Source organism: Pelodiscus sinensis, chromosome 8 (genome assembly GCF_052426305.1).
Source record: "Pelodiscus sinensis isolate ZL-2025 chromosome 8, ASM5242630v1, whole genome shotgun sequence".
Taxonomy (NCBI): domain Eukaryota; kingdom Metazoa; phylum Chordata; order Testudines; family Trionychidae; genus Pelodiscus; species Pelodiscus sinensis.
Genome location: NC_143059.1, coordinates 26838565 through 26864503, shown reverse-complemented (window position 1 = coordinate 26864503; position 25939 = coordinate 26838565). Strand labels below are relative to the sequence as shown.

The 25939-nt window shown below is 43.0% G+C and overlaps 2 protein-coding genes across 2 annotated transcripts in view; both read right to left on the bottom strand.

The window, feature by feature from the left end:
• Positions 1-7692, bottom strand: LOC102447928 (cytochrome c oxidase subunit 5B, mitochondrial-like). Its single transcript, XM_075934918.2, has 4 exons — positions 7497-7692; positions 5350-5420; positions 2819-2918; positions 1-289 (listed from the first exon to the last, which is right to left on the bottom strand). The coding sequence occupies exons 1-4, from the start codon at positions 7585-7587 to the stop codon at positions 177-179; spliced, it is 375 nt and encodes a 124-aa protein (XP_075791033.1). The 5' UTR covers positions 7588-7692; the 3' UTR covers positions 1-176.
• Positions 7693-18097: 10405 nt separating this feature from the next.
• Positions 18098-25939, bottom strand: part of SIRT1 (sirtuin 1) — a 38231-nt gene continuing 30389 nt past the window's right edge. Inside the window, exons 8-9 of the mRNA XM_075934916.2 lie at positions 24066-24641; positions 18098-20205 (exon numbers count right to left, since the gene is read on the bottom strand). Of these exons, the coding sequence (XP_075791031.2) occupies positions 19886-20205; positions 24066-24641 (896 nt within the window). The 3' untranslated portion in view covers positions 18098-19885. The remainder of the gene's footprint in view (positions 20206-24065; positions 24642-25939) is intronic.

Here is a 25939-nt window from a genome sequence, read left to right as displayed (position 1 = left end):
TGTTGTTCATTTACATTTTAATTAACCTAGAGTAAAACAAGACTGGAGTTTATTAAAAATCCAATAAAAGCCAAATACGAAGATAGTAAATATTCTGCATGCAGATTTAAGTGCACATCATTGTGCAATTTAGCCACATAGTGAAATCTTCTTTGGTTCATTTAAATAACAGATTTTCAATGTGGAACATCATAGTGTGCAAGCTTATAGTGAGCACCACATGATGGGCATCGCTGGCTTTCTCCTTCATGCAACCAGAACCAAATGACAGCAGAATTGTCCTCCTCACCTGATGTAAGAAAAGAAAAGCAAATTAAGCATTCATGCCTTTTTTGTCATGTTCCAGTATTCTGGCACGTCTGTAGAGAAAGCATTGTGCTGGAATTCTTAACCTAGTTGACATCTACACATATAGTTTCAGTGAGGGGTTCAATAATTGAATCAACATAGAAAATGAGCAACCGTCTCATCATTCCTTTTCTAATGTCCATTTCCATCACAGTTAATCTGTATTTTAAAGTACAATGCACTGGAATTTTTTGGAGGTGAGGAGAGGTAAAACAGTAAGGCTGTGTCTACATTGGCACTCTTTTCCGGAAAAGGGATGCTAATGAAACACTTCGGAATTGCAAATGCCGCGGGGGATTTAAATATCCCCCGCGGCATTTGCATGAACATGGCTGCCCCTTTTTTATGGCTCGGGGCTTTGCCGGAGAAAAGCGCCAGTCTAGACGGGATCTTTCAGAAAATAAAGCCTTTTCCGGAAGATCCCTCCTTCCTCTTAAAATCAGGAATAAGGGATCTTCTGGAAAAGGCTTTATTTTCCGAAAGATCCCGTCTAGACTGGCGCTTTTCTCCGGCAAAGCCCCGAGCCGGAAAAAAGCGGCAGCCATGTTCATGCAAATGCAGCGGGGGATATTTAAATCCCCCGTGGCATTTGCAATTCCGACTTGTCTCATTGGCACCCTTTTCCGGAAAAGGGATGCTAATGTAGACACAGCCTAAATGATGAACTTGAAGGTTTACTTGTGACTGAATTGCGTGCATGTTGATCACTTCTAAAGGGGAGGAAGTTGCTTATGGGAAAACTTGCTGTGATGGATTGCCTGCCTCAGAGAGGACTTTTAAGGCTACTTCTACACTGCACTGTAGTTCGAACTAAGATAAGCAAATTGCATATCGTACTTTGAACTTATTTTGAAATGGTTTATTTCATAATTTGGCACTGTCTGCACATTTCAGACAAATTTCAAAATAACCCGCTATTCCAAAATGTCCCTTCCTCCTCGTGGAATGAGGTTTACAGGGACGTTGGAATTGTGAGCCTAAAATAATGCACTATTTTGTGATACTCCAGTATCCCAAAATGGCGTTGCAGTGTAGACGTAGCCTAAGGGATTAACAGAGCCCTGGGAGGATGTGCAGAAAGCAGCCAATCAGAGCTGGGCTGGCCCCTACAAGAAGGGCTGCAGAGCAGCTTCAATCACTCCCTGGAGCTTGAACGAGGAGGACTGGTTGCCATGCAGACTGAAGGTAACAAGCACCCCAGACAGGCCAAGGCTGCAAGCAGAGACCCAGGGAGGTAAAGTTACTGCTGTGGGCTGCAGGTTGAGGTCCGGAGGCAAGAGCAAAGAGGGTGCTGGCGGCTGTGGGGACATGGCCCAAGGAAAAGTACTGAGAACTTGGTGTGAACGTGTGGCTGCCATTTACAGGGGTCCTGGGTCAGAATCCTGTGTAACGGAAAAGGCCCCCTGGGATCCACACCACCTTCTCCCTGAAGGAGTGGCCAGACATTTGACAGGGAAGTGGCTGGATAGTGGGTTGATCCTGTCCCCAGGAAGGACTTAGCATAGAGGGCAGCACAGCTGCAGGGCTATGTCACAAAGAGGATGCTGCAGTTCTTGACATGTGTCCCCCCCAGAGTGGGTCACATGTTATGGCAGTGGTCATATGCCACCAGAAGAGAGCACAGGGGTTAGTGTAGCTGATCCCCAGGACATTGAGCAGGGGGCACTGCAGTGGTGAGTCACACCTCTCCCATTTGATTACATCTTAAAATGCTTAGTCTTGCACTAGGCAGGCCCCAGAGAACTCAAATAGCCTACCTGTAGCCCTAGAATGACATCATGATACTTTTGTTGTTACATATTTAAGGAATCAGAAGTAACAGACCATGATTTCTATAATCTTTTGAGACTGTAACCCCCATTCAAAGTGGGACCATTTTCATAACTAATGGCAACAGAACTGGATATCTTGATTTTCATTTAGTTATGCCTCATATTAATTATACTCATTTCCACTTTGTAAGCTGACCATTATAATACACCATTGTGAGTTTGCATCTGGTATCTGTAGACATGTCATAAGTGCATGCACCACTGCAGCCAGGAACTTCCAAGCCTAGCAAGCAACTTTTCCTTAGCTGTGGAAATTCCTTTCTTAGGGTATGTCTACACTACCCCGCTAGTTCGAACTAGCGGGGTAATGTAGGCATACCGCACTTGCAAATGAAGCCCGGGATTTGAATTTCCCGGGCTTCATTTGCATAAGCGGGGCTCCGCCATTTTTTAAACCCTGCTCGTTCGAACCCTGTGCCGCGCGGCTACACGGGGCACGAACTAGGTAGTTCGAACTAGGAAGCCTAGTTCGTGCCCCGTGTAGCCGCGCGGCGCGGGGTAAGATCTGTTGAATTTTCAGTGTGAACTTTTTTGAAGCATTAATACAGGTGTATTAAAACAAAAAACATTATAAAATGATTTGTTTAACTTTTGAGTGTGTGAATTAAAAAAATACACACTATTGTTCTGATACATACAGATACAACCCACTAGCCTCTTCCTGTTGACGGATGGAACAATATGAGGATCCTCTTTAGTTCCTGAATTTCCTTTGGGTTTGAGGATGTTATATGGATCCTTGAGAGAAGAACAAAACATGAATCTCAATTGCTAAACCTAGAACATAATTAACAAGAAGTACTATCAAAGATCTTGTAGCAGCTCTTCTCTATATAATAAAGGTAATTACATTGCTGCTGTTATGTCATCCAAACATGGATAAATCATCCTTAGAATATTAACATACAGGTACACAAAACTAATAGAAGGAAGGATGAAGAATGTCAAACTTTATTATTAGAAACTGATTTGTCAAGGGGGAGAGAGTTATATGTTACTGTACAGGGTGTCAGTTCATATGCAAGAATCAGTTTGGAGTATCAACTATTAGCGGTAGCCTCTGTGTCACTAAAAATACAAGCTGAACTCATGACTGCATACTGTCTAAAGCACATGGGTGCTATGTGCTATTTATAGTGCCTTTTTATGAAGGCACAGTAAGCAAATACATGATTATTATTATGATTCTGCCTCCTGCGTTCCATAAGCCAATCTGCCTGAAATTTCATATGCAACATTTTATGCTAACACCAAAATAAGGAAACATGAGAGAAATTTTAAAAGTATTTGAGAGGATTTTTAAAGAGATTTTTACCCCTTTCCTGTCTTAACAGTTTTGTAACTTTTGTGGTAGTTTATCACATTACATAGTAAACTCAGCTTACTCTGGAAATTGTCATCTTCTGTTGGTGCAGTCTTCAAATAGTTTAAGGGGCACAACTCATTTATACCCCAATCCTGCACTGCACTCTGCACAGGTGCAGTTATAAAAAGCAGTTTGAGCATGCTTTACAAGCCTTAGTGTTTCCACTAGCTAGATGCAAAATTTGTAAAGCACTTAAGAATCACTGAAAAATTAAGTCAGTTAAGCCTGGGAATAGAGAAGGAAAGGAGACCACCTCTACAGAGGGGCTGTGTCTACACTGGGCCACTTATTCTGGAAAAGCAGCCACTTTTCCGGAATAAGCTGCGAGCTGTCTACACTGGCCGCTTGCTTTTCTGGAAAAGCAATGACGATCTACTGTAAAATTGTCAGTGTTTTTCCGGAAAAACTATGCTGCTCCCGTTCGGGCAAAAGTCCTTTTCCGAAAAAACTGTTCCGGAAAAGGGCCAGTGTAGACAGCACAGTAGTCTTTTCTGCAAAAAAGCCCCAATCACGAAAATGACGATTAGGGCTCTTTTCCGGAAAAGCGCATCTACATTGGCCATGGACGCTTTTCCAGAAAAGCATCCTGCCAATGTAGACGCGCTTTTTCCGGAAATACTTATAGCGGAAAACAGTTCCGTTTTAAGCATTTCCGGAAAAGGGTGCCAGTGTAGATGTAGCCAAATAGTATGCTTGTTTGGGGAGGGAGTTAGCAGGGAGAAGAAATACAGGGAGAGGTAGTGTAATCTAGTGAACTGCATGAAGGGGTAGGAGCAAAGAACCTCTATGTTCTATTTTCTGCTTCGCTAATACACAGTGGGTTTCTAAAGTCTTATTTTCTATAAAATAATCTCAACCAGACCATGTGAGAGACAAGCATTACAGACTCAAAAACAAGCGTAATGAGAGTGTTGGAATTGTCCAACGTCACACAAGCATAGGTCTAACCCACTGTAGCACATCACCTCCAGGTAGGTCACTTAGTTCCCAATCCTGCAACTGAATCTGCTTGTGTTGATCACTGACCAACACAGAGACCTTCATGTGGATGTGTGGTGGACCACGTAGATCCAGCTACAGAATCAGGGCCTTAGGTTCTCCAGGTCTGCTTTCTCAACAAGAACTGGTAGGCTGTGTCTACACTAGCAGGTTCTTGCAGAAGAACATCTTGCGCAAGGGTTCTTGTGCAAGAAGTCTTGCACAAGAACTTGTCCACTCTGCTATGTGTGTTTGCACAAGAGAATCCATGGCAGTGTGGATGTTCTCTTGCGCCAAAAATCTCAGATAGCCATTTTAGCCATAGGGCTTTCTTCAGAAGAAAACCCTGCTGCATGTCCACACTGCCCTCTTGCACAAGAGCTCTTGCGCAAGAGAGTTTACACTTGTTAGAAAAGTGTGTTGCTCTTGTGCAAGAAGCCCACTCCTACTACGCTTTACTGTAAATCTTCTTGCGCAAGAGTGGGCAGGCAATGTGGATGCTCTGCGGAAGAACGGCCGTTCTTGCGCAAGAACCCGCCAGTGTAGACATAGCCGTACTGTGCAGTATACTTTTCATACACAAATCTCAAGTGTAAGGAGGCAAGAATGCAAAGGTAAGGGTAAGGTGACCTTATTTCTGCATTTCCAAAATGTTTTCATACTTAGAAGGTGCAAGGTTAGTGTATTGACAATGAATATATTGCCTTACAGATTTTGATTTATTTGGTTTTTAATTAAAATATTCTATTCAGCATTTCTTTCCATATTTACAACTCCCAATGGAATGCTTTTAACTTTGTGCATATTATTTAATATTAACCTTACCTGCCCTTTCTTCATAGCCTCTAGAGTTTTCCGTTCAAGCCCAGTTGCCTGTTCCTCATCACTGGGAACACCTAAGTAGGAATAAAATACAGAGGAATTCTATATATTTATCCAAAAATCAGATTTTGCTAATCACTAAAGCAAAGCATTAAGCCCACATCCTGGGCAGCATCATAAATAAATGTCCATTCCATTTTTCAGTTGCAAAGCACTTTTTATTTAAATAAGACATGACATAGGAATTACCATAAGGATTAGAGAAATCTGTTTAGTCATGTATCCTGTCTCTAATAGTGATCAGTAGTAGATGCTTTTGGAGAAAGGTATGCAAACCCTGCCAGATTTAGATATTTTTTGATTTACAGGCACTCCATCTGACAGTTCTTGGAACAGCTGTTCTTTTTATATTGCCCAGGTCATCTTCTGGTATAACAAAAGTATAGCTTTAAACTACCAAATACTGGTAGCACAAACTACAGCCCATGCTGTATAGAAAACCCCTCACAACTGTTGCTTCCCCTAATGAAACCGTGTGCCAGTTCAGACATTTTTTCTTTTTCATCACCTGTTCTAATGAAAAATGAAATTTCAACTTTGGTTGATAGTGTCCAAAAAGTTACCATTCAAGGTAGTGTCAGTCCTTTCTCTAGTGAGCAACTGCACATCTAATAGAAACCATACAGCTGGCATCCTTCATTGGCCTCTGACTGCAAGTGACTTCAAGATTCATCTTCCCTGGCAGAGGCAGGATTAAATGTATTTAGGCCATTCTTGGCAGTTGTCTAAAATTTCTTTAAAACTTCCCTTTCTCATGTTTGTTTATCCTTTGCAGTTAGAAAGCTTTTCCTAACATCTAATATAAATCTTGCTTGCTGAAAATTAAGCTAATTACTTCATAGTGAGCATGGAGAGCAATAGATCATTGTCCTCTTTATAGCAGCCTTTAATACACTGGATTTGAACCCTTCCCTCAGTGTGATGGCAGCACATGGAGGCACTCTAGACACAAGTAATTTCCAAAAGCGGCGAGGAGTCCTGTGGCACCTTATAGACTAACTGAAGTGTTGAAGCATAAGCTTTCGTGGGCAAAGACCCACTTTGTCAGATGCATGTGGTGGAAATTTCCAGAGGCAGGTATAAATATGCAGGCCATTTCCAATGTCACTTGTGTGTATGAAGGTTATCAGGGCACCTGTGGCTTGGCTGAATAGCAAATAAACAACAAGCCATGTCCCTAAAATGCTGCCACTGGATGAAACACTTATATTTCAGTACCAGCATAGATTCAGCATCACACACTAATCATCTAGAATGTGATTCAGAAATTTATCTTTTGTCAAGATAATTCACCATCTACACACCCCTGAGGAGCTAACACCTTAACACCTATACATCTCTTGATCATTCACTCTGCATTCCCAGGCCTCCCTACTTCTCCCAGCCCATTCCTATGACCCCTAACAACTCTCACACTGCCCTGTGCGCCTGTCCCTCCCAGCCCCAACCAACCTTCACACTACCCTGTGCACCTCTCCCACCCAGCCCCTATCCGCCTTCACACTGTCCTGTTCACCTATCCTGCCTGGCCCCTATGCGCTCTCATGTTGCCCGGTGTACCTACCCTGCCCGGCCCCTCCCCACCCTCACCCTGCCCTGTGCACCTCTACTGCCCAGCCCCTCCCCACCCTCACCCTGCCCTGTGTACCTACCCTGCCGGCCCCTCCCCACCCTTACCCTGCCCTGTGTACCTACCCTGCCCGGCCCCTCCCCACCCTCACCCTGCCCTGTGTACCTACCCTGCCGGCCCCTCCCCACCCTCACCCTGCCCTGTGTACCTACCCTGCCCGGCCCCTCCCCACCCTCACCCTGCCCTGTGTACCTACCCTGCCCGGCCCCTCCCCACTCTCACCCTGCCCTGTGTACCTACCCTGCCCAGCCCCTCCCCACCCTCACCCTGCCCTGTGTACCTCCCCTGCCCGGCCCCTCCCCACTCTCACCCTGCCCTGTGTACCTCCCCTGCCCGGCCCCTCCCCACCCTCACCCTGCCCTGTGTACCTACCCTGCCCGGCCCCCCCCCCCCACCCTCACCCTGCCCTGTGTACCTACCCTGCCCGGCCCCCCCCCCGGCTCCTCCCCGCAGTACGCACCCCCGGCGCTCAGGGCTCTGGCGGGGGTCAGGGCGCGGCGCGCGGTGGGCAAGGCGCGCGGCAGGGCGCGGAGCAGCAGCCTGGCAGCCATGGGCCTGTCCCAGCCGTGCAAGGTCAGAGTCCGGCGTAGCGGCTGCAGCCGGGTCACTGCGCTGACATTGCGGACAGCCCGCGGGAGCGACCGGCGACGCCCCGTCCAGGCAGCCAACCCGGCAGGGCGAGGGCGGGCTTTGGCTCCCGGCGTGGGCGGGAGGGGCTGGCGGCTGGTGTACTTGCTCTCTGTCAGGCAAATGGGGGCAGAGCCCCACGCGAAATCCTCCCCCAGCGGGGAAAAGTGCCTGCGGGTTCCAGCCACGTCGTTTGGGGGCAGGAAGAGCGATTTCTATGTTTTCCCTCTGGCAAAACTCACCCTAAGTAGTGCTAGAAATGTAGCCCTGTTAGTCTGGGGTAGCTGAAACAAAATGCAGGACTATGTAGCACTTTAAAGACTAACAAGATGGTTTATTAGGTGATGAGCTTTCGTGGGCCAGACCCACTTCCTCAGATCAAACAGTGGAAGAAAATAGTCACAACTATTCGTGGGTCTGGCCCACGAAAGCTCATCATCTAATAAACCATCTTGTTAGTCTTTAAAGTGCTACATTGTCCTGCATTTTGCTTCACCCTGAGTAGTACATTGCTGGCTGGACTCAGCCATGCCTCAGCCCCCAGGATGGCGTCTCATACAGCCCATCTGTGCTTCTCCAACTAGCTACCCGCAACTCTCTCCCAGGGTAGTTTATCCTGAGGGGTGTGATAGTCTTTAGTGAGCATGATGCACTCCTCTACCCCTACAGGTTACTGTAGCTGCCTCTGCTCCTGGCAAAAGGAACTGCCCTGGAAGCCCATTGAGGATCTGGCTGTAGCATCCCAACCGAAATCCATTTCTCCTTTTTCCTCCCTTTCTTTAGACCCATGAAAAAACCCAATACAACTGCCGCATAAGCATAAGGGTGACACGTGTAGGTTAACCATTTTCTGGACAAGACCTTTAACACCCATGAGATTCAGTTGCAGGGATAGAGCCCAGCATGTGCAGCACCTGGTGCAAATTCTTCTGAGAGATGTCCCAAAGTCAGAGCACGTGGTGTTTGGTACATTGCATCTCAAGTTTGGTAACTTAATTTGACGTTCCATCCTTCCTGTGCCAATGGGGTGCACTGAGTAGAAATTAGTTTCCTCTTGCCTGTTGGGATTACATCTGCTTTAACGTGTACAGATCGACTGCTTTGCTCTCCATGCTAAGTGGGGAATGTGTGTGTGTGGGGGGGCAATGTTCACTCTCATTTTTCCTTCTGTGCAGAATAAATGTTATGTGCACTGAGCATGTATGGATGTGCACTGTCAATAGAAACACTTGCTGCCAGTTATGGACACTATGCTAATCAGCTGGGCAATATTTTAATCTCCCCTAAAATGCTGCCCCAGCACTCAGGGAGCAGGGAGCACTGGCAGGGGGCTTGACCTCTTCTGCTGCCTTGTGCCAGGCCCCCCTCCCATCCAGTAATTCCCAAAGCAACATCCTTGGGGATGGAGTGCAATGTGGGGAAGGGTGGGAAAGGGACAGAGCTTCATGAAGTATAATGCGCCCCACCTCCACCCTGACTGGGATTACCATGCTGCATTGCATAATTGCTTTGGCTGGGGATGGCCTGCAGGCCCTGAATTTGAGACCCCTCTTAATAAGCTTTCTCTTGGCCATCCACATTTGCTCACATAAGTCTATTGCCACTTGATAGCTTCCTATGAGAATCGGTGTTGACATCCAGAGTACATGCCCCAGTGCTTCTGGTTGAAAATGAGCTTCTGGTTACTTATTTCTTGGATCTCTTTGCTGGAGATTAGCAAGTACTCGAAGAACCTTATGTCTATTCAAAGTAAGTGTGTGTGGCTGCCATGTGCACCAGTACTGGAAGATTTCCCCTCAGCCGTACCCCATAGGTCCTGCTTCGACACCACCTAGAGTGGTACACACAAAGAGCTCTACATAGAGCACTGCCAACCCCCTCTACCCTTAGTTCTTTCGGATCTGTTGAGATTTGGGATCCTGCTGCCAGCCAAGCTGAAGACAAACCTGATTGCTGCTTTGCAACAACCAAATTTGATTCCCAGGCAGCAACCCAAAACAGGACCGAGGAGGCTGGTCCTATAGAGGGAAATGTTAAAATGCATTTATTTTCATAAACATGTACCGACTGAAAATTTTAGAGGGTACATGTTTACAAGCGGGGGGTAGGAGAGGTGGCTCTGTCCACCTGCCCCCCCCCATCTCTCCCACTGCCTCTGATATATAGAGGCAGTAGCATGGGAGGAGGCAGGCAGCTCCGCAGGAGGCAGTGCTCACAGGGGGCTGCTTAAAAGCTGGCTCCCCACAAATATCAGCTCCCCCCTGCTGCCCCTCATGCTGCTGCCTCTGTATCAGGGCAGCAGCATGCAGGGGGAGGGTGGACAGGCAACTCACATAGGGAGCATGTGTGTTAGCAGTGAGACTATGAATGCTGGAAAGCAAGAGAGCTACCAAAGCAAGAGCTGGCTCCCCACAAGCACTGACTACTGCAGAGCCACCTCTCCCCCTGCCCCTGCACTACTAGCTCTCATACAGAGGCAGCAGCCCCAGGAGGGAGGGGAGAAGGCTGCATGGGTATGTCTACACTACAGCACTAATTCGAACTAACTTAATTTGAATTAGTTAATTTGAACTAAGCTAATTCAAACTAGTGCATCTAGACCTAAAAACTAGTTTGAATTAGCATTTTGCTAATTCGAACTAGCATGTCCACATTGAGTGGACCTGAAACCAAAGTTAAGGCTGGCCCAGAGCCGGCAGGGCATCAGGTTAGGACTTACCGTGTGAAGCTGCTGTCTCAGGCTAGCCGAGGGATGTGCTTAAAGGGACCCAACCCCCACCCCGGACAGACAGTTCTCAGGGTTCCCCGCTTGCTTGTCTACCTCGATGAGGGACAGCAAAGCAGTCCTGGCTTGGAGTGCCCTGAGTGCCCACACTCGGCACATCACAGCACTCGGCCATCAGCCCAGCTGCACTTGCCGCAGGCTGCCATCCGGGAGGGGGGATCAATCGGGGGGCTGCAGGACAGTTTCCACCCTGAGGAGCCCACAGAGCCACCCCAGTCCTCCCCATCGGGGGCTCGTACCCAATTCCTCCCTCACCTCCTTCCACTTACACCTCCCTAGCCCCCCTTCCTGATGTAAAAAATAAAGTACACGTGTGTTCAAAAATAGAAACTCTCTTTATTTAACAAAACTGGGGGGGGAGGGGAATTAACCTCTGGGGAGACTGGGAAAAGGAGGTGGGAGAGGGGAAGAGAGAGAATGGGAGAGGGGAGTGGGAAACCTGGGAGGAGGAGGCTGGTAGGGGGAAGCCAGGGGAAGAAGGAGGGAAAGTATCAAACTATGGTACGCCGTATCTTCAGTACTGTGTACAGATGTGATCTCCTCACCCCAGAAAAGATATTTTGGCCATGGAAAGGGTTCCAAAAAGGGCAACTAAAATGATCAGGGGTTTGGAACAGGTCCCATATAAAGAGAGGCTAAAGAGACTGGGACTTTTCAGCTTAGAAAAGAGGAGACTGAGGGGGGATATGATAGAGTGGTGTGGAGAGGGTGCATGAAGAAAAGTTCTTCATTAGTTCCCATAATATAAGGACTAGAGGACACCAAATGAAATGAATGGGTAGCAGGCTTCAAACTAATAACAGAAAGTTCTTCTTCACAAAGGAAATAGTCAACCTGTGGAACTCTTTGCCGCAGGAGGCTGTGAAGGCTAGAACTATAACAGAGTTTAAAGAGCAGTTAGATAAAGTCATGGAAGTTGGGTCCATGAAGTGCTATTAGCCAGGGGGTAGGAACGGTGTCCCTGGTCTCTGTTTGTGGAAGGCTGGAGATGGATGGCACGAGACAAATAGCTTGGTCACTGGCTTCGGTCCATTCCCTCTGGGGTAGCTGGTGTTTGCTGCTGTCGGCAGACAGGCTATGGGCTAGATGGACCTTTGGTCTGACCCAGCACGGCCGTTCTTATGTTCTAAGCTCAGGGTTGGGGGTCTCACTGGACCGCCTGAGTTTGCATGTGGCCTTTGGTGGCCAAGCTGGCAGCTATCCTGCCCTAGACGGCCACTTTCCTGTGTCTAGTGCGGAGGTCATGGATGTTGGAGGCCTCCCCCCAAACCTGGATGAGGTCCACGATCTCCGCACTAGACCAGGCGGGTGCCCGCCTCATGTGGCCCCAGGCAGGCTCCTGGGAGCTGCCAGCCTGTTCCCGGTAAGAGGCGGAGGGCTGGGTGGCAGCGGGGGGCTGGCTTGCGCCGTGCCAGGTGCAGGGTCTGCTGGCTGGGTGCTGGCAGGCTTGCACCTGGCATGCGCACCGTAGCCAGATTGTGCCCCTTTAAGGGATCCGGGGCAGGGAGGGGGGCAGAAGAGTTTCCCTGGTTGCGCCCAGAGTGGCCACCAGGGAAGGGCTAGCCTCCCACTAGTTCAAATTAAGTGGCTACACAGCCCTTGATTCGAACTATTTAATTCGAACTAGGCGTTAGTCCTTGTAGAATGAGGTTTACCTAGTTCGAATTAAGTGCTCCGCTAGTTTGAATTAAATTTGAACTAGCGGTTTGCCTGTGGAGCGCCTATGAAAGTTAATTCGTACTAATGGCTGTTAGTTTGAATTAACTTTCTAGTGTAGACATACCCCATGTAACTGTGAAGGTTACCCAATAAGTCCAGGCTCATCAGTTAACCATTTATATGTTTACACTATTACATCCGTATCATGTAGATTTTAATTTCTACAATAATTTTTCTTTACATTTTTTTCTGCTATTCTCCAATCTCTGTCCCTTCCAAAGTGATGGCCATCCCGGGTGCTCAGCTAGTCTCCATCTCACGCTAACGACCCAGCTACTAACTGTTCTCAGGCCAGTGCTGAGAATGGCACATGGCCATGTATCTATTTTTTCTCCTTCCCTCAGCAGTTGTGCTTGGTGAATGTATCTCCCTCCTACTCCCAACCTGCTAAGAAAGATGGTGGTCAGCAGAATTACTGCAGTCTCGCTACCCTATCCCCTTCCATGAGAAATTAGGGAAAGGAAAACATTCTTGTGTGAAATATGAAGCTCATTTAGGGAGTAGTTAGAGGAAAAGAAGTTTGGTCAGTTTTCTCATTTTACATTAGGTAGACATGGGCATTGCATGCCCATCAAGCCACAGAGTGCAGCTCCTCTGTGAAGACCCTGTAACATGCATACTTGCTGAGTGGTATCAGTAAGTGCTTCAAGTAATCACTATAGGCCTCTCTTTTTCTCTGTACTTTTCAACATGTCTTCAGGGAAGATAAAGCACAATCTAGAACTAAGAAATTGCTCCGTTTTTGTTATTAGATTAGGAGGAATAGACACTGCCTTCCCTCTAGTATAGTTCAGGATGCCCTTTTGGTGAAGCACTTCACAGCGTAACTTGTGGGTATGCCCTTTTTAAATAAGGCTAGTCACATACTCCTACTCAGTCCTTAATGTATCATCATCCAGATTCAGGATAACTTGTAGGGGAGGGAGAGATCACTGTTCAGTTCACCCCGATTCACTTGATAATCCCTTCTGTAACACATAAACACCTCCAATGCAATACAATATTGCAGAGTCAGATTGGGACCGTAATTACCAAGCCTATCCCCAGTCCATGAAGAGAATTCCCATCCTAGTCTCCAAGTCACAATGGGCAAAGTCACAATGGGCATGTATGGCACAGACAAAAATTCCAGTGCATGTATCTCCGAGATTCCCCCAAGTCAGTGAGGAATCTCAGAATGAAAAAGCCCAGAACATGTTTTAAAGGAATTCTATCACAGCCTTCCTAGCATATAAACAAACAATGGCTTGCCTTTTTGTTTTGAATAATCCTGTATCTATGGAACTTCAATGACCAGAACCTGAAAGACAGGGCTGAGTAGCTGACAAATGAGAGGGGGAGAATATGTGTGATGAAATGTTGGCAGATATTAAAAAAAAATTGTTTTGAGAGGTGGAAGCAGTAACTGAAGACAGGGAGATCATTGCAGTGGGAAAGGGCAGCATGGCAATTGCTAGAGAAAACATTGCCTTGGCTAAAGACAGCCAGGAGGCAATACAAAGCCAAAGGTTGCAATGATGAAAGAAGTGGGTTGTGCCTGCGAAAGCTCATGATACGATATATATTTTGTTAGTCTCTCAGGTGCTACAGTTCCATTCGTCTTAGTTTTTTTAAGTTAGACTAATATGGCTACCTCTCAGAGTTTTATTGCCAGCAATGCAGTACAACAGACCAGCATTTAGCCATGTTATGCAGCCCCTGATGTGCACAGGCTTCTGTAAACAAAACCCAGCCCACTATTCTTACAGCACCGCTCCCCAGAGGCCTTTCCTTCCCAGACCCCACTCCCAGAAACCAAGAAATGTAGCACCTGGGCTCCCAGCTCTTTTGATTTCTTTAATAATTTAGGTAACTTTGAGCTATGGCCCTCCATGTCAGAAGCCCCACAAACGAGAAGAGAAAGATGTGTACTCACCTTTAACTTTAAGCCTCCCACAATCATGCTCACACTTTGCCTTGCACAGGCAGTTACACTTCACTGTTTTTGATAAAAGCTTTCTCTATAACCAGGTAAGGTGGGGAGTTTTCAGTATATCATTTCAGTGAAAGGTTCATCTATTTATTACATAATAGATTTTTTTTATTATTAAACACTTTAAAAACTCAGTCAAGTTTATTTTACACCTAAAATAGTTTGCATTAATTCATAAGGTTTTACAAACATATTGCAAAGGCAAAAAAGGAATCACCACAGCACTGTACTTCCACCCCTCATAAACACTACTGACCTTCATAAAATACTCCTCCCCCCCCATCCTTCTATGGGTTAATAGCTGGATGTGCAGCTACATGATTTCAGGCCTGAAACTCAAAATAAGAATAAGCATCACAGACATTACTCCATCTCTTTGTGTTTTTTATTGGATGCCTTTCTGGAAATTGAATTCACAGAGCAAATCTCGGCATTTCAACTCCCACCCAAGGCTTCCCTCTTTGTTCTCACAAATACTGTAGACAATACAACATGCTGCTATATCTTGGGAATGTGTTTTTCTGCTGTGTCCCATCTATTTCATGAACAGTGTTAGCTATCTTTAAAATAGCTACATGCACTGCCCACTATTGTCTTGCAACTACTGAGGTTGTAGTTAAATTGGTCCCTCTTTCTGTTCAAGCAGCCTTTGAATAGCTTTGTTAGTCAGGGAAGCAGAAGGTAAATTGTGTCTTCTAGGAGAATGACCACACCCCCAATGTCCAGTGTTCCCAGAAAATAAATAGTACTTTCTTAATTAATTTTAAATAGAGCAGAGTTCTGAAAGCACCTAGTACTTTGGAATCGTCCAGTCCACCCAGAATTAATGTCCATAAACCAACTATGGTGGTCAACAACGCATTAGAGCACTATGGAGAAATATGTCTGTTTAGTTATTATGTGACGGGATAAATAACATGTCTTTATTCACTCTTCCAATAGCAGTTACAATTTCAAAGTTACAGTGTGTGGTAATGCTTAGGAGAGTATTGATGGCTTTGCACACATGGGATTCCCAATTGACGGGACTCATGCCTACTATTGGCCTTCCCCTCCCACCATTAGACCCTAGAATTTATAAACAGTCACAATGCAAAGTCAACAATATGGAATATGGTGCCAGGGTATGTTGTGAAGGCCAAAAGTATAACAAGGTTAAAAAAAGACAGATAAGTTCATGTAGGATAGATCCATCAAAGGCAATGGTTAGGGATACAACCCCATATACCTTTTTTAAATTGCTGTTGGCTGGTATAGAGCCAATTGTTCCATGCTGCTGTGCTGTCAACCTCAACTACACAGAGGCTGGTGGGCCTGTATTTCACCACACAAAGAGAGATGAGTTTGACTTTTGATGTGGACTTCTGCCCACTGTGCAGATGATGTGGTGGCTGTTAGGGATTAAATCCTATGTGCAGGGTGGCTTTAGCTTCTAATCGCCAAAAGCTGGGAATGGATGACAGGGCATGGATCATTCAGTTACCTGTTCTGTTCATTCCTCCTTAAACAACTGGCATTGATTACTCTCTGAAGACAGGCTGCTAGGTTAGATGGATCACTGGTCCAACTCAGTATGGCCATTTTAATGTTCAAATCCAATCTAACAGTACATTTTCCATGGCATCAAAACATGCATAAAATGGTCCCAAACCTGATTTTATCAAACCAAACTGGTTCACTACAGATCAGCTGCATTCAGGAGTGGCCAGTGTCTAGATGGCACTTGCAGCCATGTAGTTCATGAGTATGGTGTATCACTGCCTGTTACATTGTTTCTGCGGCCCCTGAGTTAGTTCAGTGGAAATCTCCAAAAAAGTTGCCTTCTTTATCCTGAAATTATTTCACTACAGGGCATCACCACAAATCCACAGAATGATCTTTTCCCACCAATTCAGGCTGGTTTCCCAAGCCCAAAAATGGTACTACATACTATGAAGATGCTTCAGGAACTAGTCCTCTGTCATCAATTATTTGGGAACAATGTTCCCTGTAAACAGTGCACTTGTGCCACAGGCCACTCAGGAAAGATTCCAATGCCATCCAGCTGATGAACAGAGTGCCCACAGCTAGGTTTTCTGTTTGTGTTGGTGGTTGATGACAGAGGACCAGTTCCTGAAGCATCGTCATAGTATGTAGTACCATTTTTGGGCTTGGGAAACCAGCCTGGATTAGTGGGAAAAGATCATTCTATGGATTTGTGGTGATGCCCTGCAGTGAAATAATTTCAGGATAAAGGCGGCAACTTTTTTGGAGATCTCCACTGAACTAACTCAGGAGCTGCAGAAACAATGTAACAGGCAGTGATACACCATACTCACGAACTACATGGCTGCAAATGCCATCTAGATGCTGGCCCCTCCATGTAAAATTTGTTTTCACCCCCTTCTGTACAGTATTTACAGAACTGTATGATATATAAAAGGCGTAATATGTTTTTATTTCTACACTTTCATCTTAATGTTATTTAATTAATCTGGTTTGCAATAAATGGTGATTATGTAATTTCAGGATGCCATAATTTCATTCACAGATGGGATAGTTCAAGGAAGAAAATTTTCCCCCTCCAGTTGTTTATTTTCCATATACTATATACATGCACTTGGCATCAATTTTCAGACTATATTTCATAGAATAGGAGTCAAGGAGTTCAAAATTCCCCATCTACCAATTTATATCTAAGATCACAAGAGCACTCAGCATAGATCAATTACACTTATTCAGCATCCTATTTTTCAATTTCCAGAAAGGGAAAGTGTTAAGAATGATAGACTGTTCACTTCAAATAAGAGTTATCAAGGCCGTGGTTGCTAGCATAGACAATTGTCCTGAGGGTAGAGTGAAATGCTAATTGTGAAATGAAGGGCTCGGAATGCAGGTAGCAACCCTGAACCAGGCAGAGTGAACTCAGGAATGTTAGTTTAAAATTTAAATACTTTGACTTTACAGTATTTTTAAGGAACAATGTGCCACTGTACTTAATTTTCTTACCATGATCTTTTTAAAATTTTGTCTTGGGATAGGAAGTCCTACACAATGATCTGGACAAAGCAGTAAGACATTACATAATGTTACACTTCACCCAATATGTTAACACATGCCTTAGGGTACACCAATGTTTCTCAAAGTGGTCCACAAAACCCAGTCCACACTGCTTCCCACAGCTCCCCTTGGCTGCAAACTGGAGCCAATAGGAGCTGTGAGGCTCCGTGGCCGCAGCACTGGTAAGAAAACAAACGGGCATGGCCAGTTAACAGGTTTCTCGAAGTGGTTTCGCAGACTGCTTTGAGAAACACTGGGGTAGATAGAAGTAGAAAAGCCCTGCAAAAGAACACCACCACACTGGATCTTACTATTTCCTAACTTTCAAACAAACTACTTTACAATAAAGCACCCCAGATTCTTAGTGTTAATTCATTGGTGAGCTTGTTAGTCCACACAGTTACATACCTGCCAGTAGAGCAGTTACTCTCCGGTACTGTGCTACATGTAGTGACCAAAACAGATGTCTGCTAACGTGTGTGTGTGTTGATTTATTGCTTCCCACTTTCAACTAAATGTTCCATAGCTTGCTGCATATCAAATAAGGCACATGGAGGATAGAATTCTCAGGTATCATCTGTCTTTGCTGTTTAAGATGTTAAACATTTCATGGAAATTGAGAGTAGGCTGTTCAGTCTCCTATTTGTTCTTTCCTTCTCAAGGGGCTACTCAATGACTAAGGGGAGAGGTAAATAAAACTCTTTGGCACTACTGAGTCTGTCTTGGGCAAAGAAGCTCTAGCTCCAGTACTTAGCTATCTTTTCACATTCACAGAAATAATGAGTAAGGAGGAAAATAGCCCGAATAAATATGCCTCACAGTGTGCACGTTAATATTTCATAAGACATCTTATTGACAAATTCAGAACTTTTATAAGATACCTTAAAGTTCTGTACAGAAATTCTTAGCAGGAACAAAGTCAAATGACAATTTTAATATACTTTAGAACAGAGTGTATGAATATAAAACACTGGTTTGTATTTCAAAAGTTGCAGGAAGAGAGCCAGTCATTTTAAACAGTCTTCTACAAAACATATGCCAGTAGATTACATAAAAGACACTATATACAATATAAAAGAGCAGAAAACAATCCTTACTGTAAAAATAATTTAAAACAATCTTTCAATTTAAAATATCTCCTATAGCACAAATACATTGTGACATGCAAGAGAAAACTAAACATGTTACATTTAGTGTAGCCAAATAAAGTCTGTCAAAATTTGTACCATTAGACAACATGCCAAATTTTTTTTAGAGGAACACAGAAGGCCATTCTTAATACAACTGACAGTCTCTGAATTACTTAACTGATTATTTTATGTTTAAAGAACAGCTACTATACATATACCAAAATGTAATAAATATTAAAGCAAAATACAAATAATCTACATCTGTAGAGTTCTTTTGGATCAGTGTTGCAAGAAAGTGGTTAATAGAAAACAAATGCTTCACTTACTACTATACTTTGTAATTTTATAAAATATTTACTTACGAAAGCATGGAAACAAATCTGCAGTCGGAAAAAAAAATTGTGACCATCCAGTTTTAAGGCAGCCCAGCACTTGAAGATACACTGCAAGCGCCAATTTCAGTAGCTGCTTTGCTTTCCAGTACAAAACTCTGAACAAGGTATTTTTTAAACAGGAGACAGAACCTCAAAGAGGCATGCTTGCTGGTTGAGTTATGGTTACATTGTATTTTACCAATTACTTCAGATACCTATGCAGCTAATTGCCAACTTTTTATGAGAAACTAGCTCAAATTATAAGCACTCAAGTATTTGAAAAGAGATCTTCCCCTCCTTATATTCTTCTGAGAGTTTTACAAATTCATAATAGCTTGCATATTAACAACTTGGCAGTTTATCAAAAAAGGATTTATGCAAGCTGTATTACACTGATAGATCTTTTATAATAACTTGAAAAACTTCTGCAGTAGAGGACCCAATCTATTTCTTAAATAAAAGCAAATATTTTCATAGCATTTCTTATTGTCATGTTAAAGTTATAAGCCATTATAGACAATGTCTTATGCCCACAGGAAAGATCAGTCCTCCTTCAAAAATGTTAATTAAACATGATGCTCTTCAGAAAAGGCAAAAACATTTTCAAGTGCTTTCTCTCATTTTATTTTTAACTATCTACTCTCACTTTCTCAAATATACAAAGTAACAAAACAAAAAGTAGCTGCCACAGAATGTCTTGGAAAATGCCAGTGTTTAATAAGAAGATTCTAAAAGAATGAAAGATTTAGCAGAAGCACAAACAGGTTTTAAATAAACCAAACTATTATAAAGTATGAGGTGTGAAAATACCATTCTTTGGTCTAGATTAGCTGTTCCCTTTATATTAGTTTAACATTCTAATGGCTTTTTCAAAACTGTTTAAAAATAATATATGCTGAAATTCACTGAGCAAAATACTGTATACACACTGCCTGATCACACAAATGAACTCAATAAAAGTGAACATAGTGACAATTGCTTAAAGATACTTTTGGTACCTTTTTAAAAAAACAAAAAATAATTAGTGTTAAATGCACAGTTACAGAATTTTATTGAAAAAAGTTAAAAAACTATGCATGAAAATCCATTTTAATTGTTTATAAACATTACATCAGTATGGTTTCCTTGTTCTAAATTCAGAAGTAAACACTCATTCCAACATGCCAAATCTCCTAATGCTGATGGAAAAGTTCCTGTAACCAGTCAATGATTACAATTTGATGGACAATCAATTCCTGTTGCTTCATTTTTCTGATCTGGTTCATCAACTGTATCTTGTTCAACTCCATCTTCCCCAAATCCAGTCTCCTCTTCTCTCTCTGGAGCCTCCTCCTCCTCCATGCCATTATAGAATTCTTCAATCTCACTTTCGTCTTCTACATCTAAGCTTGGACTATGACAAGAACCACTATCACTACTACTCCCGCAAGAACTAGAAGATATGACATCGTCTTCGGAGTCTGAGTATACCTCAGCACCATGGAAAATGTAGCGATTTGGTGGTAAAAATAAGTACTGAGTATCTGAAATACATTTAACCAATGAAGAGCAATCTGCTTAGTTATGTAAAAAAACCCACTATGCTACAGTGCAATCTTTCTAATCCCAAAACCTTTATCCAAATGTGCAATTTTATGCAAGTATCTAACAGAAACAAGTTATAAGACCATTATAGTCAGGTGCCCTGTCTGTAGCAGTGGTAAATGCCAGATGCTTCATAAGAAAGCAAGGCATTCCCTTTCCTCCCTCTTCACCTAACATACACTTGTTAAATACAAAATATGCATTACTATACAAGAAAAGAATCATCTTTCCTGATTCCCACATATGATCCATTTCAGCCCTGAAGCATGAGGCCAAATTAACCATTACAATATTGGTTTTCAAGGCTTTCAATACTAACATTGATATGCCATCTCATACACTTGCAGCAATGAAGTCAACCATCTCGTATATTTGCAGCAACACATTCAATAGATAACTAAATAAATGTTTATGTAATGTTACATTCTAACTTACTACTCCCTTTTATTTCACTGCCTATTTTTGTAGTCTATCCCTTTAGTGCACCAACAGAATCTATTCACTTTTGCTGAAGCATATGCATTCTTCAATAATTATCCATGATTATCCTTTAGATCTCTTCTCTCCAGAGAAGGCAGGCATATTTAGGAAATTTTCTTAATGTATATTTTCTTATGTTTCAGACATCACCTTCGCCACTCTAACCAGTCCCCTAATGTGCTTTATCCAATTGAAGTTTCATATCTTTGGTATGCTGACTAGGGATGTTAAAGACTAGTCGACTATCCGATAAGCATTTGCTTATTGGATAGTCGTTTGACTAGTCGACAGAGGCAGCAAAGGGGGGCAGAGGAAAGGGGTACTTCAAAGTGGCAGCGCCGCATAATGGCACTGCCACTTTGAAACCCCAAGGCAGCCACTGCACAGCTGATACACGGATGAGCTGTGTAGTGGGCTGCCCCTTTAAAACACTACCTCTGTGCAATTCAAAGGGGTAGCTCTGGAGCCCGGGGTCAGCTGGGGACTCCCCAGCTGATCCTGGGCTCCTCGCAGCATTTCCTGGAACCCGAGATCCTCAGCTGAACCTAGGTTCCACGTGGTATTTCCCCAGAACCTGGGGTCAGCTGGGGACTCCCCAGACGATCTCAGGTACTGGGGAAATGCTTCGGGGAGCCTGGGGTCAGCTGGGACTCCCCCAGCTAGCCCTGGGCTCCTAGGCTTTGAAATGCATAAGAGCCTCCACCGGGGCATTTCAAAGCAGGCACGCCGCATGCAGTCCAGAATCAGTGGGACTTCCCGCTGGCCCCAGGCTGTACACAGAGTTCCATATTCCTCCTTTGAAATGTACAAGAGCCCCAGCAGGATGGAAATTCCATCGACTAGTCAACTAGTCAATTAACCGCATTTTAACATCCTTAAAGCTGACCACCACTTCCATATCAACTCACTGATGTACCTGTTCACCATTCTGGAGGAGATTCTAAAAACCTTTTAAAATAAGGAGTGGTGGTTTTGATGATATATATATTTTAAACAAAAGGGCAAATGTCACTAACACAAGTATGGAGATGTGTTTATAGCTCTTTATAATTAATTTATATAATTATATATCATAGAATCATAGAATCATAGAATAATAGGACTGGAAGGGACCTCAAGAGGTCATCGAGTCCAGCCCCCCGCCCTCAAGGCAGGACCAAGCTCCACCTACACCATCCCTGACAGATGTCTATCTAACCTGTTCTTAAATATCTCCAGAGAGGGAGATTCCACCACCTCCATTGCCAATTTATTCCAATATTTGACCACCCTGACAGTTAGGAATTTTTTCCTAATGTCCAATCTAAACCTCCCCTGCTGCACTTTAAGCCCATTACTCCTTGTCCTGTCCTCAGAAACCAAGAGGAACAAATTTTCTCCTTCCTCCTTGTGACACCCTTTTAGATATTTGAAAACCGCTATCATGTCCCCCCTTAATCTTCTTTTTTCCAAACTAAACAAGCCCAGTTCATGAAGCCTGGCTTCATAGGTCATGTTCTCTAGACCTTTAATCATTCTTGTCGCTCTTCTCTGTACCCTTTCCAATTTCTCCACATCTTTCTTGAAATGTGGCGCCCAGAACTGGACACAGTACTCCAGCTGAGGCCTAACTAGTGCAGAGTAGAGCGGCAGAATGACTTCACGAGTTTTGCTTACAACACACCTGTTGATACAACCTAGAATCATATTTGCTTTTTTTGCAACAGCATCACACTGTTGACTCATATTCAACTTGTGGTCCACTATGACCCCTAGATCCCTTTCTGCCATGCTCCTTCCTAGACAGTCGCTTCCCATCTTGTATGTATGGAACTGATTGTTCCTTCCTAAGTGGAGCACTTTGCATTTCTCTTTATTAAACCTCATCCTGTTTACCTCTGACCATTTCTCTAACTTGCTAAGGTCATTTTGAATTATGTCCCTATCCTCCAAAGAAGTCGCAACCCCACCCAGTTTGGTATCATCCGCAAACTTAATAAGCGTACTCTCTATCCCAATATCTACATCATTGATAAAGATATTGAACAGTACGGGTCCCAAAACAGACCCTTGAGGAACTCCACTTGTTATCCCTTTCCAGCAGGATTTAGAACCGTTAACAACAACTCTCTGACTACGGTTATCCAGCCAATTATGCACCCACCTTATCGTGGCCCTATCTAAGTTATATTTGCCTAGTTTATCAATAAGAATATCATGCGAGACCGTATCAAATGCCTTACTAAAGTCTAGGTATATGACATCCACCGCTTCTCCCTTATCCACAAGGCTCGTTATCTTATCAAAGAAAGCTATCAGATTAGTTTGGCATGACTTGTTCTTCACAAACCCATGCTGGCTATTCCCTATCACTTTATTACCTTCCAAGTGTTTGCATAGGATTTCCTTAATTACCTGCTCCATATATTAATATATTTATAGCTCTTACAGCAAGCAGTTTTATCTGCCCAGATCTATAGATATTTTCCAAAACTCTTATGCACTACTAAATATTACAATAGCACACAATCCAGATTGAGTCTCCATTATACTGGGTGCTGTACATATATAGAAAGATACAGTCTTTGCTCTGCAAAGTTTGCAAATCTAACAGGCTGTCAATGTCAATTCATTTTGTAACAGTGAAGTGGTAACTTGTATGTCTTTCACATCATCAGAACTTTCAGTAGATTATGCAATAGAATCATAAAGATTTCCAGGACCTCTTACATTTCTTGAAATAGTAGGACTAAAACATGTAGGATGAAGTGCTAGTATTAATATCTTACAACATAACTATTACTTGTGTAGTTACAGTGACAGCTTGAGAAAATTAAATCTTACAAGATTTGCTTCCCATTCAACATCACGCTTTTGTCAATGAAAATAATGCAATATAATCATGCTGAAATGTAAATAAAACTTCTGTTCAATGTTTTTATAATTTAGAGTATGAAAGGATTAACAAATTAATGCTTTTCCAGAAGTAACTCTGGCAGAACAATAAAAAACTCAGATTTTTATAATCTCCAACTCCCTGAATCTTGCTTTTCCCGCATAACATGCTTTACTAGCTTAGTTATTTCATGCAGAAAAGAGGAGAAAAGCATTCAGTTTTTCTTCAGCTTCTTCACGTTGCTATTCAAATAATGCATTTTTACCTGTCACTGCAGACTCATACCTTTCTAGCTCCTCTCAAACAGACTACTTCATTTACTGCTGCAGAGCCTATTCTCTACCACCCCAAATAAATTAACATTTTACTGCTTTAAAATTCTGTAAGCTCTCATATCCTAAATACAAAAACCAAAATGGACACAGAATGTGAGTTAACACTTACCATCAAGCCGCTTGCTAATTTGTTCTTTTGCAAATCTATTTGCACATTTCCTCAATGTTTCAACAGATGAAGTTATTTCATTTTTCTCTTTATTTTCTTCCTTGTTAGAGCTATTATCCTTCATATGTTCTGAGTTCATTAACTGGCCAGTAATACATTCTGTGTTTACTGAGCATGTTTGTACTTCTTGCGATTCTTTCTCCTGATGATTGCCTTTAAATTCTGAGGCAGGATTAGAATGTTCTGCCTTCCATTCAGTTGGATTCTCCGAGAGTACCATTAAAGGACCAGGTGGTGTCATTCTGTTTGGTGAACTGCAGTCTTCAGAAATGTTTAAAGGGGTAGGTGGTAACTCAGCTGAATTCATTTCAAGTTCCCTATACATTCGTGAGGGCTTTTCTGTTATTTCTGAAAGTTTTACTGAGTTACAGCAAAGTTTTGTATATTCATCACCTAGCCTTTGACATAACTCATTAATAATGACATCACAGTCCCCTAGAAGCTCCACATCAAAGTGTAGATGAGGCAAAGGTTCCCTATTAATTAAGATCTGAGGCACTTCATGGGGGATGGAACCTACACACACAGAAAAGATCAGTCACCAAAAAAAACTTTAAAAATAATTATTGTTCTAATAAAGGTAAAAATTCTTTAACAGCAGTTAGAATGCACCAACTGTACTGAAAATGAAGCCTTGTTGGTGTTCTCCAAGTTCTCTATGTATACCCACTTAAAAGAGACTAAAACAAAGAAGCTTAAGAAATCACAGGTTGGATCATCCTGGTCTGGTATCCTTGGGACTGGATTGGTCTTGAACAAGGGGATTTGCCAGACCAGTGGAGGTCTACTGCCACCAACCTCAAGTCATCAGATGAATTGAAGTGGAGTTTACAGGGGTATATATAAGCACAATGAAAGAACAACAAAAGAAAGAGGGCACTTGTATAAATGAGTCTAATCAAGTCAGGGTGGAAATGGCTCATCACTGCAGCTGGTGTGGAAATGTGGATATTGGGAGAGGGGAAAATTAGGGTTAGTCTCTTGTGAGTGGGTATTTTTCCCCCCTCTCATGATATGCACATCAAGTGCTGTGAAAGAGCCACTTCCACCCTAACTTGGATTAGGTTCAATTACCACAAGTACCTTCTTTCTTCTGTTGTCCTTATGTATACACCCATGCCTTTGTAAACACCACTACAAATCATCTAATGAAGTTGGTTTTATCCATGAAAGCTGATGCCCTAATAAATCTGTTAGCCTCTATGGTGCTACAGGATTCCTCATTATTTTGCAGATATGGCCTTATAATGACTACCCCCTGAGACTTTTCATAATAAAACAAGTCACTATCAAATGATCAAAGTAACCAAATAGAAAAGAGAGACTTCTCTAAACTCTTGAAAGCTACAATAATTTTATGAATTACCTGAAACAACGCAAAATTTTTCATATACAAGCGTGAGTTTCAGTTAATGATACCCCTTTACCTAGAGCAAAACATTTCTGTTGAGACTGCAAATCACATTGCAAGCAAAGAATTGCTTAACCTGCCTTTTCATATTTGGAAGTAAAAAGACAAATGATGGAGATGCTGAGGAGCACTCAGAAGATAAGGTCATTGCAGAGAAACTAAATGAATTCTTTGCTTCAGTCTTAACAGCTGAGGACGTTAGGGAGATTCCCAAACCTGAGCCATTCTTTTTAGGTGACAAATCTGAAGAATCATCCCAGATTGAGGAGTCATTAGAGGTAGTTTTGGAACAAAATTGATAAACTTATCAGTAACAAATATCTGGGATTAGATGGCATTTGCCCAAGAGTTCTGAAAGAACTCAAATGTAAAACTGCAGAACTATTAACTGTGGTTTGCAACC

Bases quoted from the DNA above. Each gene is read 5' to 3' on its own strand.
- LOC102447928 (XM_075934918.2), bottom strand. From the start codon at position 7,587: ATGGCTGCCAGGCTGCTGCTCCGCGCCCTGCCGCGCGCCTTGCCCACC. The intron at 2,919-5,349 runs GTAAGGTTAATA...TCTTCTCTCAAG, and splicing joins AGGCTATGAAGAAAGGGCAG to GATCCATATAACATCCTCAA. The intron at 290-2,818 runs GTATGTATCAGA...TTCTTACATCAG, and splicing joins GAGGCTAGTGGGTTGTATCT to GTGAGGAGGACAATTCTGCT.